Raw genomic sequence first — 14,507 nt, forward strand, 5'->3', positions numbered from 1 at the left:
CAATGCTTTGGGTCATGGGTTTTTTTGTATTTAAATTTCCCCATCAAGAGGAAATTACCAATGCAATAGATGTTTAAGAGTGGGCATCTGCAGTGTTTATGGACTTAAAAGCAGTTGACACAATTAATCATGACATCTTAATTACATAAATTAGACCAATATGGCATCAGCAGGGTTAGTCTTGAACTGAGTAAGAAGCTTGTTATCCAACATAAAGTAATATTTGAAGTTAAGCGAACACATCTACTGCTCTGAATATACCTTGTGGCGTACCCCAGGGATAAATACTTGGACCAAAATTGTTCAATGTCCGTATAAATGACTTCAAATCACAAAAGGCTTAGTTGGTGTTATATGCAGACGAGAACTGTATGCATGTTCGAAATAAATTAAAACCATAACCATAGGTCAAATCTGCCATTTAGTGTCCTGAATTCCTGCAAGTAGACGGTAACACTACTTGGACAAATGAAGACATTTCATTCTGTGTTAATTATGTAAAAACAATTTAACCAGATGATTTTTAAAATTATTTGCTTATTTTCTATTATCCTTAATTTTGACAGCCCTATTATGTTTTTTTGCAGGGATTTGGACTTAAAGACTGTAGGCAGTAGAGGCAATACAGTTCATGGACAAATAAGAACAGTTGTTTTGTGTTTAGTAAGTGTCCATTTATTCTCTTAAACACATTACACTTACCAGTGGTTCACAGAACCAATTTCATATTAGTCTTAAGTGATATACAAAGTTTAATGACAAATACTGTCCACAGGGTTCAAAAGACTTGCATCACATAGAAGATTAAACAAGGGCTCCCTGCCATCTTTGAAGTAGTTTATGTAAAAATGAGTGAAAACTCCAATGATTTTTTTACCCAAACAATACTATGACAGGTTAGTTCATGCATTAGAGAACACACACACACTAACAATCTGCATTGTACATTACAAAAGTTTGCTTTAGAAACCCTGACCCAGTTTTGAGGGCAAAGGATGTTGAATTAATAAATGTGCCAGCTGAGAAAAGGCGCTACAGATCACTGACTGCAAGGGCATACCAACACATTTTACGTCTACAAATAGAGGATGTGTCGATGGTTACAAAGTAATTCAAGTGGAAACCATTTTCATTTGTAATATTCAAAATGTCAAAGTATGGTCATCCCACGTATGTTTTAACTGCTCTTTGATGCGTTTTTGATTGAAAACTATCATTGGACTCTGTATTGCTTAAAATGGAACATTCCACTTTCTCTCACTCATTGCTGGAAAGGCAACAGAAGAAAACGTAAAAAAAAAAAAAAAAAAATCTTTACGTGTGTGCACTGGCGAGTCATAGCCACAAGAGGTCACCCGCGTGCACTGAGCTAACCATACAAAAAATATGCCAAGTGCCTTCTACTGTGAAATACCACACCACATAAGATGATAATAAAATATATCAACGTATACGGCACATTGTAAATTAAACATTCATGTAATGAATTTCAAACTGTGCAGTGTTTATGCTGAATGACAGTCATTCTGCATAAAAGCAAGGTTGCAGCTAAATTCACATTAAACATAAGTAAGTGTGCCTTATATGACACACTGCATGACCATGCAAATTAGTACCACCAGGATGTCTTGCAATGGCATGGCTCCAAAATACTGCGCATTAGTACTATAACAACATCTTATTAGTTGTGTAAATAAATACATACATTTAAACAGGCATGGTGTCCCTCTTCCCTTGTAAGAGGTAAGGAACACCAGTAAGCTACACAACAGAGCTATTAAGAAGGCCCAGATTATAATTGCAGTACAACACTGTAGAAATATTTACATGTTTTTAAATAGGACTTAATAAGAGTGTGTTATGATGGCCACACACTTTATTTGCATACAGTACATCAATGTCTTATGTCAAAAAAGGTTCCTGGTTTTCTTTATACATCATAACTTAATGTTCAACTGATATGCTACATCATAGTTTATGCATAAATAAATATGGTGCTACTAGATAATGGATAGATTGATGTATTTGATCTACTGTACAGTTACAATCTCCATTACGTACCATGTTATCTATGTGTGGCCAGTACCGTAAGTTACAGTATGACTGACTGGCAGCTGTTGGGGGGGTTAACATTTGATCAACCACAAATTATCAACTGGGGAAAAAAGCACGACTTTATCTAACCTAGCATGCTGCGTGACAAATTATAAAGACACATAGTAAGCTTGCAGTGAGTTCACACTAACTGGAGTGGATAACAACCGAGTCAGTGACGGATGTCTCCTCTGGTAGTACGGTTTGTACAGTTAGATCTGGTTTATTTGACTATGACCTGATCCTTTTTTAACATTTGGCCTCTACACACCAACACAATGGATCTAAAAGTAAACATTAGGAAGGTGTATACTTACATCTTTAAGTTGATGGATTTCATCCATTTGAAAATGTAGCAAATTTAAAGGATGTATTTAGGGACTAAAGTGCATATAAGAGAAACACACTTAAATATAGCTAGGAGTGTTCAATAGTTAATGGGAATAAATAATCCTGGCTTCAAATCCATTGTGAGGCATAAATTATAAAATTGTACTATTATATAATAATTATAATCTTAACCGTACCACCATTTTACTGAAAATGTTATCCTACCACTTTTGATAAGAATCTTTGCAGCATTTTGTAATCCAGTGTTCTTTAGCAGGGGCAAATTGAAGAGGTGAGAGGCTCAGAGTGAAAACTTGGGGTCATACTTCTTGATCTCCAGAAGGAGGCGCTCTCTGTCACTGAGGGCCTGATTTAGGGCCACTTTTGTATTAGAAAGCTTGGACTCCAGAGCTTGCAGCTGTAATAGCATGTTAATTGCATCAGTTAGCGGCATAATAATACAGCTTTCATGGTAAATTCCAGTGTTTACTTCATCACCATATTGGTGCATCATAAATAGCATATTAAGATGGAGTGGTTGTGCTTAGCAAGGTTGTTGCTTACCTCACTCTGCTTTTGAACAGAGCAGGACTTGTTTGGGTTGTCCTGGCCTTCGGCTGAAATCCATAATAAAATCATAACATGGGAACGCACGCATACCATCGCAACGCCATATTACAGTATGTTAAATTTTAATTAAGAAACAGTGTGCCCACCTCTGAGCCTCATGATGCCATCATCACTGCGCTGGAGAAGTAGTTGATCAACAATGAACGTGGCTGAGGTTGGTTGAGGAGCTGTTGGGTAAACTCTGGGGCTATCATCCTGTAATATAAAAAGCACCACTTACACACACTGGGTGAGTGCAACCATACCGAGCGCTCACGGAAATGGGACAAACCAGCTTGCTCGTATGACTGCACATTTAAGCACAATAAGAGTGGCATCACTCCCCAAAAAGACTAATGTCGCGAGTAATTGCAAAACTAAAAGAGACTTCTACAACCCACCTTCACAGTGACAGTTACATTGCTCAAATGTAACTTTATTGGCTGACCATCAACACTGAACTCGTCCTCCAGAAAAGGCCCAATGTTTGCTAGAGTGGAGGCTAAAAGCTCAGCATGACAGTCTTGCACTCTCACATTTAGCGTGCTAAAAGCCGTGTCAGTGTGTCGGCCTGCAGATGGGCCTGTCTCTACTCGCATGCACACTGCAGGAGAGTCCCTGCTACTCTGTCCATTCTGCTTGTGGGCAGGAGCTGCAAAAACAAAAGAAGAAGTCGTGGGCCAAGTAGAGACCCTAAATTACCAACCAGTTTAATATAAAACATGCATATGGTTATAGGTGTGGCTTTTATCTTGGGATTAGAAATCTGTTTCCTTTTATGTCAGCAGCAGTCCTTGTTAGTCACCTTGTATGAGACCAGCCAGCAGATCGGAAACCCTGATGTTACCCATTTGTACAGAGTTCAAATTCTGGGCTTGCACAGCAATAACTTGGTCCTCTCCATTTACTTCCATTGTGCAGGCTGTCCCACTCAGAATCAATAGCAACACAGAGGACTGTAAGACACACACATCACATTTCAAAATTCGTAAAGATCAATTGATGGAGGAGCATAATTTTATGTATAATTTGACTTGATAACCCCGCCTTCCACCTGAGTGCAGCTGAGATAGGCTCCAGCCCCCAAAGTCTAACCTCCCACCCCCAAATTCAGTTTAAAACTTGTGAGAGACTAAATATTTTTGAAGCAAATTCCTAAAAACACTACAGTGCTCCTGTTGTACAGAGGAACTTGGACCAGTCATCATTGGCAGATCCTTGCATTGACATTTTAACATGCATAGACACTTGAACTTTGCATAACAAGGCTGTTTTTTGTGTGAAATGTGTTACTCTGACAAAAGAAATAGAACATTTTGGCCCCCCCGAGTCCTTAACATTCTGAAAATGTGGCCCGTCGAACAATTTAGCTGACTAGCTTTGCTGTACAGTATACAACTGTCCCTCGCTATTTCATGTTTTAAATATACAGTAATGGCTTCATTACATTGCAGATTAAAAAAACAATAAAAAAAAAAAAAATTGGAGCCTAAATTAAGTGTTAAAGGGGCTTTTTGTAACATTTACACAGATGCTTAAAGGATGCTAACTTTCCAATGTATTTTAAGCGTTATATCCCACCCACTTAAAGCTCCTAGGACGTAACTACGTACGTACAAAACGCATGCGCGCATTTTTTTTTTTTAAACCTAGCTTTGGGTGTTGGTCGCCAATAATAGTGATTTGGATAGTCAGTAAGCTATCATTAAATGTATATTGCCTGGGGGTACGTGTGGACGAGACAGGGTAAGTGATTGCCGTAAACACCAGTCATTTTATTTTTGGCCTGTAAAAATGTCTACTACACAAACTTAGTAATTGGGAAAAGTATAATAGTTTTAACACAAATGTGTTCCGTTAAACCACTATTGATAACATAAGCTAGCCAATGGTGCTCTTGTTGTATATTTTACTTTGAAAAATATAAATGTGAGCAAGTTGCAAACAGTCCCTTTAAGTTAAGTTCAATTTATGTAGCAGTATTTGTCCTATTTTCCACTATTATGTTATGGCAATCGATTAAGATAGTCACCAAGCGGGACTTCTATTTACGGGTTAAGGGTGAACCATGCTAATAACAACAACAGGTTGCTAATCTTCATAATGGCACTTCGGGCTAACTGAGACTGCTATCACTTAACATGTTTGGGCAAAGAGAAGATTCTTGATTCAAGATGCACTTAATCTTTGACATCAATAACTTTGGTGTGAGCAATGTGGAATGCAAACATGCATTGCTAACAAGACGGAATGCTAACAACAAAGCTAACAATCGTAGCTGCGACTGTTTACTGTTGAATTACTCAGGATGTGACCAAGTATTTCCACGTCATGGCAGTGCGACGGCCATAGCAATGACGCTTTTGGGGATCCTCTGGGCCACCGGTGAGTACTTTAATCTACAGTAGAACATATTCAAGACTACCGGTACTATATTTGGTGTAACGAGTGTAAACGTGACTGACTACATGGGTGTTATTTCAAGTTTAGAGCGCCCTAACAATGTTGAAAAAACATATTTAGAAGATTGTAAACAGTTGTTTATGTTCCAACTATGACAATACTTGATTTATAATAATAATCCTATGTCGTGGAATTTCTTTTACCACGGTCATGTCTGGTACTAATTAACCCCGATAAATAGGGACGATTGCATAAGTAACTTCATAAATATGTTCCCTGAAAGTAGGAACTTACCATTTCTGGAGATACATCCTCTATACTTAGAGACAGGGAGCTGCTGAGATCAGCTGAAGATCCTCCTTCCGTCGCAGGAGCAGGGCTGCCTTGGCTGCCTGCAGGATTGATGTTGAAATGTGGAGAATCTCCACATGACTCTGGAAACATCATACAAAACGTCAACAAAAATCATAATCGGTGTCACAGACAGAAATAACATTGGAAATATTCTCAGCACCTGATTCCATGAGAACAACAAAATTGTCGCTGATGTCACTGCCCACAGAGAGATTTTCATCAGGCAGACTACCATCCAAGATGGCGCTGTCAAAAGAATGCTGGGAAGGCGACTGCTTCATCATTTGCTGCCGCAGACTAGTCGCCAGAGAGGGGGTCGATTCTTCTGGGCGTTGGACTTGTTCCCTGTAAACGCACAACAACATACACACGCACAGTTGTGAAAATCATAAAGAGCCAACGGAAGCATGTGGGGCACAAGATGGCCTCCAGACGTCTGATTATATTGCCAACACCTCAGCAGGCGAGCACCAGCACTTACTTGGCGTGAGGACTGAATAATTTGCTCATCCCTGAGCCGCGACTCAACATGCTGAACGCGTCTTTTGTTATTGAAAACGCCCCTTTGGTCAAATCCAGTGAGGCACTGATGGCGTCTTTGGTCGCATCTTTGGTGACGTTGATGGCGCTTGACAGCTCTCCCTCCAAGCTGAAGGTGGACGGTTCTCGGGAGAGGGCAGGAGAGATTCCGGGTGAGAGTTGAGGGGACATGATGGGGGTCTCTTCAAGGGGTGTTGAAGCATCACCTTCCAGTCCCTCTTCGACAGCCTCATGTGCTTCCTCAACTGTGCCATCTTGATCAAATGTATTGAGGGCTGCGCTGAGGGAGGCCACACCGTTTTCTAAGCTGCTGTCCTCCGGGATCAATTCTTCAGACTGATGAGTGGGGGAGATGTCCGAGTCTGTTATGCTGGGGCTGTCTGTTTCTGGAGTATGCAGAATCTCTTCCTCAGGCTCTGTGACGGCTGGTGGCAACAGAAGACCCACTTCCACCAAGTCCAGCAGCATGGCAAGACACACTGTGACCGGTTTTGTCTTTTGATCACAAGCCTCCCTAATGTCCCTTTGATCTCGACTTAATTCCATGCCCAAACGGGCCAGGGCGTCTTTCATTCTCAGCAAAGCAACGTACTGATAGTGGTTCAGCCACATCTTCACTGGAGTGATGGCATGAGCTATTAAGTGAAAAGAGGCAAGTGAAGCATCTTCTTTGGGTGGCTCTGAGGAAGGCTGATGGCCCACGCTGGGGATGGAGGGGGAACATGAACCACTTGTCCAGCCAGAAGGCTGGCACATCCATGCAGACATAGCAAAGGGTTCAATAAAAGGTTGCGTTTTGCCCTTGGGAAGGATTCTAGCCCCATCAAAACCTAAAGTAACACGGGATAGGCTCAGGGACCACACATCCTGGGACCGTAGTTGCCTTGTACCCACTGGCGGCGGTGTCGTCTCTAGCGAATGCTGGAGGAAGCTTGATGGTATTGCGCAGAAGGCAAGGCGATCTCTCGGATAAGGACAGGGCGGCGTGGGCTGGAAGAAAGAACAGCTTGCAAATGTGTCACAAGTAATGTTGAGGTCGGCTCTGGAGCCATGAGGGCAGTAGCGGGTGTTGCTGACAACCATCTGAGGTACAGTGATTGAGAGGGACTGTGGACGCTCTGGATGATCCAATATGGAAGAATCCAGGGGTATTATCACCTAAACAAAACAAGTGTTGAAGAAAACTGACTTTTTTCTTTTCCAATCAAAATATGTAACTACCCAGTTCACCTTAAGCTGAGCTGCATCCAGACGGATGTCTACATGCTCGTCTGCTTTGCTGCTGTCCTGTAAATGGTAGAACGCTTTGACCTGATGCAGAGTGTGTAGCAGCCCTCTGGAAAACAGATTTATCCACAACACACTCTGTGGGTCCACACACAGCTGGAGGCCATTTACCTGGGAGTACAAGTTTGCGGTTGGCACTGAAAGTAGGAAATAGAAAAAGGGCAATAGTTGTTGAAATTTCATCATTTCAAGAAAATGAACTTCATAATTTGCAAATGTGCAACAGGTCTGTTCTAATAATTATGCTATAGTAAAAAACAGCTAAAGTGAAAAGAGAAGCCAAAAACAAAAACCTAAGTTACCTGAGCAAGTGGAGTTGTTGGGAAAGTAGTATTCAGTAAACTGCAGATGTATTGCTGGTACATTGTCTGGCAGATGTAGAGCTTTACGATTACAGGACAACAAAGGCTTAGTTTTTTTGTTCTGACGGCCCTTTGTCGACACCTGAATGGAAAAAATGACAAGAGTAACTAAGTAAAAAATATGGACAATTAATTCACAGTTAGATTATTATTATTTGTATAGAAAAAGTAAAAACTTAGTAGGATTTCCACATAGCCACTGAAAGGGTTTTGTCTGATCTCAGCACTCTTACAATTGGAGTCAATCTCGTAAGTATTGTCAATGAACTGTACTGTCATTTTCAGAGACAACCGAGAGGTCAGTAGGTGGTGCTTTTATCGCTAAGCCAGTTTTGCCAACTTCTCTGTAAGGAAAGCAGCTATTGGCGGTCCTAAATGTCACTAGATAATGTCATCCCCTCCTTTGCATAATTGATTGCAATGAACAATGTAGAGAGGAATAGCATTGTGAAAAAATACAAAAGTGAGTTAAAAAAAATAGGCTAATTATAATTAGAACTGCAAATTAACTTTCTTAAGTTGATTTTTCTTTTTCTTTGAATTTAAATCAATTTTGTTCTGCATTGTTAAATGTTAGAGTATCAAATTTGATTAAAAGAATGAGGTGTTGTGACATTCACAAACGACCTGAATCTACTGGCTGGCTGGCTCATTACATGAACGATGAGATTTATCTTAGTGTGACAGGACAGCAAAGAAACATTTACATGTACATCTCACTCTGTAAACCAAGGCAGAAAATAGAGGCAGCTTTACACATACTGTATGCATTTAATTTGGAGTCTAGACGCGGAGGCGTGTGGCCTCCTCTTTTGCTCTGACTGAAACTGGGACTGCTGCGCGAGGCACCAGTTAAACTGACCGCCTTTGAGGAGGGGTTCTTGGCAGCACCTGCTGCTCGTTTAGGACATTTACTGCAGAGTGATACATGCTTTCAGGTTTTCAAAAAAATCAGAAAAAGTTGTTAGGTTTGTCGTTAGTCGCTTTAGATTTAGCGAAAAAGTCACCAAGTCGGCAACACTGCTCTACTGTTTAAGTTACCATGGCTACGTAGCTACAAAGCTAACCAGCTTTGTAGTACTGCATATCCGTCGTAACTGTCAAACTTATCATGGGTAAAAATACATTCTGCATTGTAGTACAGGTTTCATTTTTGAGTATTGTCTGGTCGTCTTATGTCTTTTGAGTGAGTCTGCACATGGGAATCTGTGGCTGCCTAGCTTCTTGTGTGTCCTTAGTTTTTGTGAGCTATAGAGAGTTGCAGACATTTGATTTTGTATTTTTGAATCCTGGGTATTTTGGTTTTTAAACCATTTTTGAACAGCATATAATATTGTCACTTCCCTAAATCTGGGTTCACCTGGCCTTGTAACCACATCTTTTATGAAATGAGAATCAGAGAAACAATTTCCCTGAGGGTCTGTATCGGAAGGGGAACTAAAAGCACCTTAAAATAACCTTGAAAATAATAATTTCACAGTGAAACATGTGGGTTAAACATGACCAATTGTACAATCAAATTATAAAAAAGGCTATTCTATAAACCTGCTGAGGAACTGATTTGTTTTTGTTTACCAAAAAAATTCCTATTAAATAGTTTACACATCTGATCGAGCACTTTAAAATATGGCAGTCAGGTGTACATATTGTGGACTAGCAAAAACTGTTTGAAAAATGAAACATAAAATACATCTATAGTTAGCATACAGTAGATGTAGCATCTATGTTTATGCTATGATACGAACAAGCCCGCATCTGTTCAGTGCTTAACTTACAGGGAAACACATTAGCAGGTAAATTAAATCAAGGCATTATAGAAACTTGCCTGGTGAATGTCAACGTCATCCATCCGGACCACCACACAACTTGACCGCAACCTTTTTAGTGAGGAGCTCTGGCTTCTGGCTATCTGGTCTTTTTCAGAGCACCTTGACTTTGGACTAGTTGCTCCATCTGTAGTGAGAGAGAACACAACGTGCTTAGCTGTTTAGTGTTGCATTGTATCGCACTAATACTTTACAACCAGTGAATGGTTGTTTTCTAATCTTAACTCTGACCTTTCTGAGACATTTCTGTGTTATTCCTGTGTTGGCATAGGCATTGATTGTCTCTTTACATGCAGTGACTGACAACTAATTACCTCCTTGAATCTGACTAAATATTGTGTTCTTAAACTAAACTTGTTCTTAACAACCCTTATAGTTTCTCTTAACCCATGTGCGATGATAATTGACTTATTTTGATGTGACGTTATTTTTAGGCTATAATTTTCCCTGTGGTATTACTACTAACTAGAGTTCAGATTATTAACACCTTTGAATTTGGATTAATCATGAGGTGGCGACTTGTCCAGGGTGTACCCCGCCTTCCGCCCGAATGCAGCTGAGATAGGCTCCAGCACCCCCCGCGACCCCGAACGGGACAAGCGGTAGAAAATGGATGGATGGATGATTAATCACAGGTTATTACTCACTTAACTTCAAAGTACCCCAAAATTTGGACACAAATGCAACTTTATTGTCAGAATATCGTCAGGAACATTTTTTTAAATGTTTTACTTGAATGCATGTAATTTATTTGCTCAAAACTTGGTAACAATTTTATAAAGTGTAAAGTCAGGGTGTATTTTGGAGTAAAATTTGCCAGCTAGCACACCAATCAGAGTGCATTGATCTGATCACTGACCATATTAGTTAAGGTACAATAAAGAAGCATGTACAGTCCATGATTAATCTGTGCATGTACATGAATAATGCAATAATGTTTTGTGATTAATTACATGACTTAGTCTGTTACTGTTGACAGCCCTACAATTAACATTCGCAAAGTAACACAACTGAAAAAGCTCCCTAAGAGAATATTTTGTTAATTAAAATGTGTCTTTTTTTCCCCAATTATTTGTTTCAAAGATAAGGAAAAATATAGGCACTGCAGCTTAATATTGAAGTGTACTGTAGCGCGTCCAATGAAAAGGTCAGGAAAAACCCATACCTTGAGCTCTTTTTGCAGGTGAGTTATTGTGAGGCTCAGGCCCTACAGTATGTGGCCCTGGGAACACTGAGGCATCAGCTCTTCTCTGGTACTCCTGCAGCAGTTTCCCTGCCCACTGGGCCTGAGCATCCATGGCTCCACTGTACCGTTCCCAGTGCCGACATCCATCAGCTGTGAAGGAGCAATACCACATGGCAGTTCAGAAGCAGCAACTTAAAAACAACTGTAACAATTACACCAGTGATGGCAATATAGCATAAATTACAGTTAAAAAGGCACTGCTTCAGATTGAGAAATGTTCCTTTACAATGTTTTATAGTATAACTTTCCCAAATAAATTTCTTAGAACAGCGAGTCCCAATTGAAAAATTTTTTTAGCGACACACCAACTTTATTCCACTCACCGGGTCTATGGACGGGATAGTAGTCAAACCCCAACTTCCTGAAGGTCAGCTGCATGGCGCCCTGTAACACTGGAGGTTCTTCTACATCTGACATTAAATTGTAGTTGCTGTGGGTGATGATGCTTTCTCAGACAATTGTATTTTAACACAAGTCCCATCTACCTTCAGCCACTGAAGAACTGTCATTGCATACATGCAAGTCCAAGCGAGAAACAAAGGTGTGGTAAGAAGACTCTTTCACGTCGAAGCGATCAAAGTAGTGACTCGTGTTGTTGGGTGAGGCACTAGGAGGGGGTGGTGAATCTGTCCAAAGGTTATGAAGACCAGGTGATGGAGGCGCAGTCTGCAACGCACAAGTAAGAAAATTAAATGGACTAATAGTAGTGGGGCTTTCAAAAATAAGAGTTAACCCATTTAATTAATCACAAAAAATATTGCTTTAATCTTGTACAGTCTTGGACAGTTGTCCCTCACCACATCGCATTTCAAATATTGCGGCTTTGCCAATTCACAATTTTTTGGGAATATGCGTATACAATGGAGCCTTGATTTACGAACTTAATTGGTTCTTCAACATGGTTCGTAAACTGAAAAGTGTGTATAGTGAAAAAGAGTTCCCATATCCAAATATTGGGGTATTTTCTTCAGCAAATGTTATTTTTTTAATGCAAATAATAACCTGTTAATAATCATTATTAATCTGATTAAAAGAAATAATTACTCCCCATCCCCAAATAAAATAGATTAATTTTCTTTTTAAGCGTTTACTTTATCTCATTAAAAATACATTTTATAATATCCAATATTATTTATATAATATAAATCATACATTTAAAATGTATTCAGTGCAAACTCAGCGTCATAACGTCTGTACATGTATGCTTATTGCTAGGAAAACAATACAAAGCAAAGACAATACTGTATATTGTTGGGAAAACCTTTGTTACAAATAGCTTTTTTTATTCAATTTTATTGGTTTCTATTGTGGTTTATTTTAGTTATACTTTTAACACACGTTTTTATATCTTAATTTTATTTTAGGTGTGTATTAGCTGTATTTTTCTGTCTTTGTTAGGTTATGTGCCTTTTATTATTATTATTTTATATTAATAAGTGTTCTGTATAGCACTTTTGTCCACTTGTTTTTAAAGTGCTCTATGAATAAAGTTGTATTGGATTGGATTTTATAGTTGGGAAGAACAAATATCAAACTCTAGTGGTACAACAGGTGTGGAAACTGGGCTTCAGATGAAAAAAGGTGGTAATGCTATAAGACTGAAAACGCCCACTTAATCTATTTAGTCCATCCATTGACTTTTACTGACGTCATCACAACGGGAAGTACCTGCAGGGACTCTGCGGTCATGCTTTTCCTTTGCTGGGCCGACTTCTCCATAGCCTCACTGAGAGACTTAGAATAGCGGATGATGGCTTTGAGTTGGGAGTCCGTCAGCACCCACAACAAGTCATCCAGAATAAAAAGCAGTTTGGAAGCCAGCACGTTGCAGTCCTTTATCTGGATGGAACAATGAAGCATTTGTGACAACGATACTTCTTATGCACGCTAAACCACATGTCCACAATTGCTTTGTCATCACATACACATTATGTATGATTTACTTATCACATTCATGCATATGAAATTTTCTCAGAATATAGTAGTAAAAGAATGACTAATAAATGTCTCACTCTGCGTTTTAGAGCAATCTGAATGCGCCCCTGGTTAGTGATGAGGCGCAAAGGAGTGCTACCTAGATCCTGATCGTCACTCTCGATGGCGTCTGCCTCGATACGTAAAGTCTGCCAGTTTATTTCCTTGAACGTCAACACCTGAAGCAGAAAACACATTGTTTTCAAATCAGAATACTTTACAGAACATTTAATTTGCTTCACTGAAACGTAAAGTGGAATATATGTGTGATGGACCTCTCCTCTCTTCGGGTCAGGGATGCGGGTGTTGCGGAGGTCGCTGCGCTCCCATTTAGGGTTAAGGCTGTTGCCCTGCAGCTGCCACAGCTCAAAGGACGCATGGAAGGCCCGAGCCTGGACTTTGATGGTGATGGAGTTGATTCGAACAGACATGCCCTCCACCACTTTCTCCGCAAAGCCGTACTCGCTGTCAACAGTCACAGCAGATGTGAGTCCAAGTGCCAGATGCAAAACAATGACTCAGCAAGATTCCTCGCAGGCTTACCTCTGACCTGCTGTGATGGCAATAGGAGAGGGGCCATTGGGAGGACGTGGCTCCTCACACGTTCTCATTTCTACCTCCACCTTATCCAAGAACTGTACAAACCGGGAAACAATTGAGCATGTATGCATAAAAATATTTACAAAAGATAAAGAACACAACCCAATGTGCAAAATAACAGACTGTAAATATTACATTCAAGATGTTCACTCTAAAAGGTGCAGACCTGCAAAGTGGGCTTTCCCTGTTAAATCTTGCTTTCCGCATATTCTGCCATCGACTCAAATACTTTTGTTTTAACGCGCTTCTGAGGCTGGAATAAGTCTAAAGCCCCTGGAAGGTGATACATTATATTGCACTTGAGGTCACTGCTTCACAAACATTTCTACTAGGATCGCACGATTAAGCAACATTGAATTGACATTGAGGTTTTAATTAGTGCGGTAAATATCTGAAAGAGGCTGAGGATTTGTTTTTGTTTTTCTCCCCTATCACCAGCATTTGAGTGACAGACATGTTCGCCAACAAAAATTGTTGAGCCTCGCCTTTGTTCGTCTCTTGCTGTAAACAGGGAGAAAGATGTCTCACATGCTTAGGGCGTTTATTCAACAGTAAAAATAATTGAACACAGTGGGCCCTCTTTTCAGTCATTCACAATCTTTGTCTCGGTAACAATCTTCCCTTCTCATGATTCGCTAGTGAGAAGTTGTGCAAAGCAACAGAAAATAGGAGGAGAAAAATATAATTTATAAAGCCAAATTTCTATCGGTTATTTCTTCAGTTTAAGAGCATGATGTAGACAAAATCTAAGTATGTCTGCATAACCCCAAAATGTTTTAAAGTAAATTATTGCATATTGTTCTGTGTGGCACCTTGAGACAAGAATCTGTTGTTTGACAGTCTAAAAGTCACATGTCTTCCTTCAATCGTTATTTTCGCAGT

At 39.8% G+C, this 14,507-nt stretch overlaps 1 protein-coding gene across 4 annotated transcripts in view; it reads right to left on the reverse strand.

Moving 5' to 3' along the window:
- Positions 1–662: 662 nt before the first annotated feature.
- bltp3a (bridge-like lipid transfer protein family member 3A) overlaps positions 663–14,507 on the reverse strand; it is a 28,605-nt gene continuing 14,760 nt past the window's right edge. Inside the window, exons 4-22 of one of the 4 annotated variants that reach the window (XM_062053228.1) lie at positions 13,569–13,660; positions 13,301–13,490; positions 13,064–13,204; positions 12,720–12,890; positions 11,537–11,717; positions 11,375–11,461; positions 10,971–11,141; positions 9,805–9,932; positions 7,920–8,061; positions 7,729–7,754; positions 7,561–7,617; positions 6,272–7,320; positions 5,951–6,135; positions 5,731–5,870; positions 3,839–3,989; positions 3,435–3,685; positions 3,141–3,249; positions 2,989–3,041; positions 663–2,842 (exon numbers count right to left, since the gene is read on the reverse strand). In XM_062053228.1, the coding sequence (XP_061909212.1) occupies positions 2,726–2,842; positions 2,989–3,041; positions 3,141–3,249; positions 3,435–3,685; positions 3,839–3,989; positions 5,731–5,870; positions 5,951–6,135; positions 6,272–7,320; positions 7,561–7,617; positions 7,729–7,754; positions 7,920–8,061; positions 9,805–9,932; positions 10,971–11,141; positions 11,375–11,461; positions 11,537–11,717; positions 12,720–12,890; positions 13,064–13,204; positions 13,301–13,490; positions 13,569–13,660 (3,441 nt within the window). In that variant the 3' untranslated portion in view covers positions 663–2,725. Of the gene's footprint in view, positions 2,843–2,988; positions 3,042–3,140; positions 3,250–3,434; positions 3,686–3,838; positions 3,990–5,730; positions 5,871–5,950; positions 6,136–6,271; positions 7,489–7,560; positions 7,755–7,919; positions 8,062–9,804; positions 9,933–10,970; positions 11,142–11,374; positions 11,462–11,536; positions 11,718–12,719; positions 12,891–13,063; positions 13,205–13,300; positions 13,491–13,568; positions 13,661–14,507 lie in introns of all 4 variants that reach the window. The other 3 variants (XM_062053226.1, XM_062053227.1, XM_062053224.1) reach the window with 3 other exon arrangements.

This window comes from Entelurus aequoreus, linkage group LG07 (genome assembly GCF_033978785.1).
Source record: "Entelurus aequoreus isolate RoL-2023_Sb linkage group LG07, RoL_Eaeq_v1.1, whole genome shotgun sequence".
In the NCBI taxonomy this organism is placed as follows: Eukaryota; Metazoa; Chordata; class Actinopteri; order Syngnathiformes; family Syngnathidae; genus Entelurus; species Entelurus aequoreus.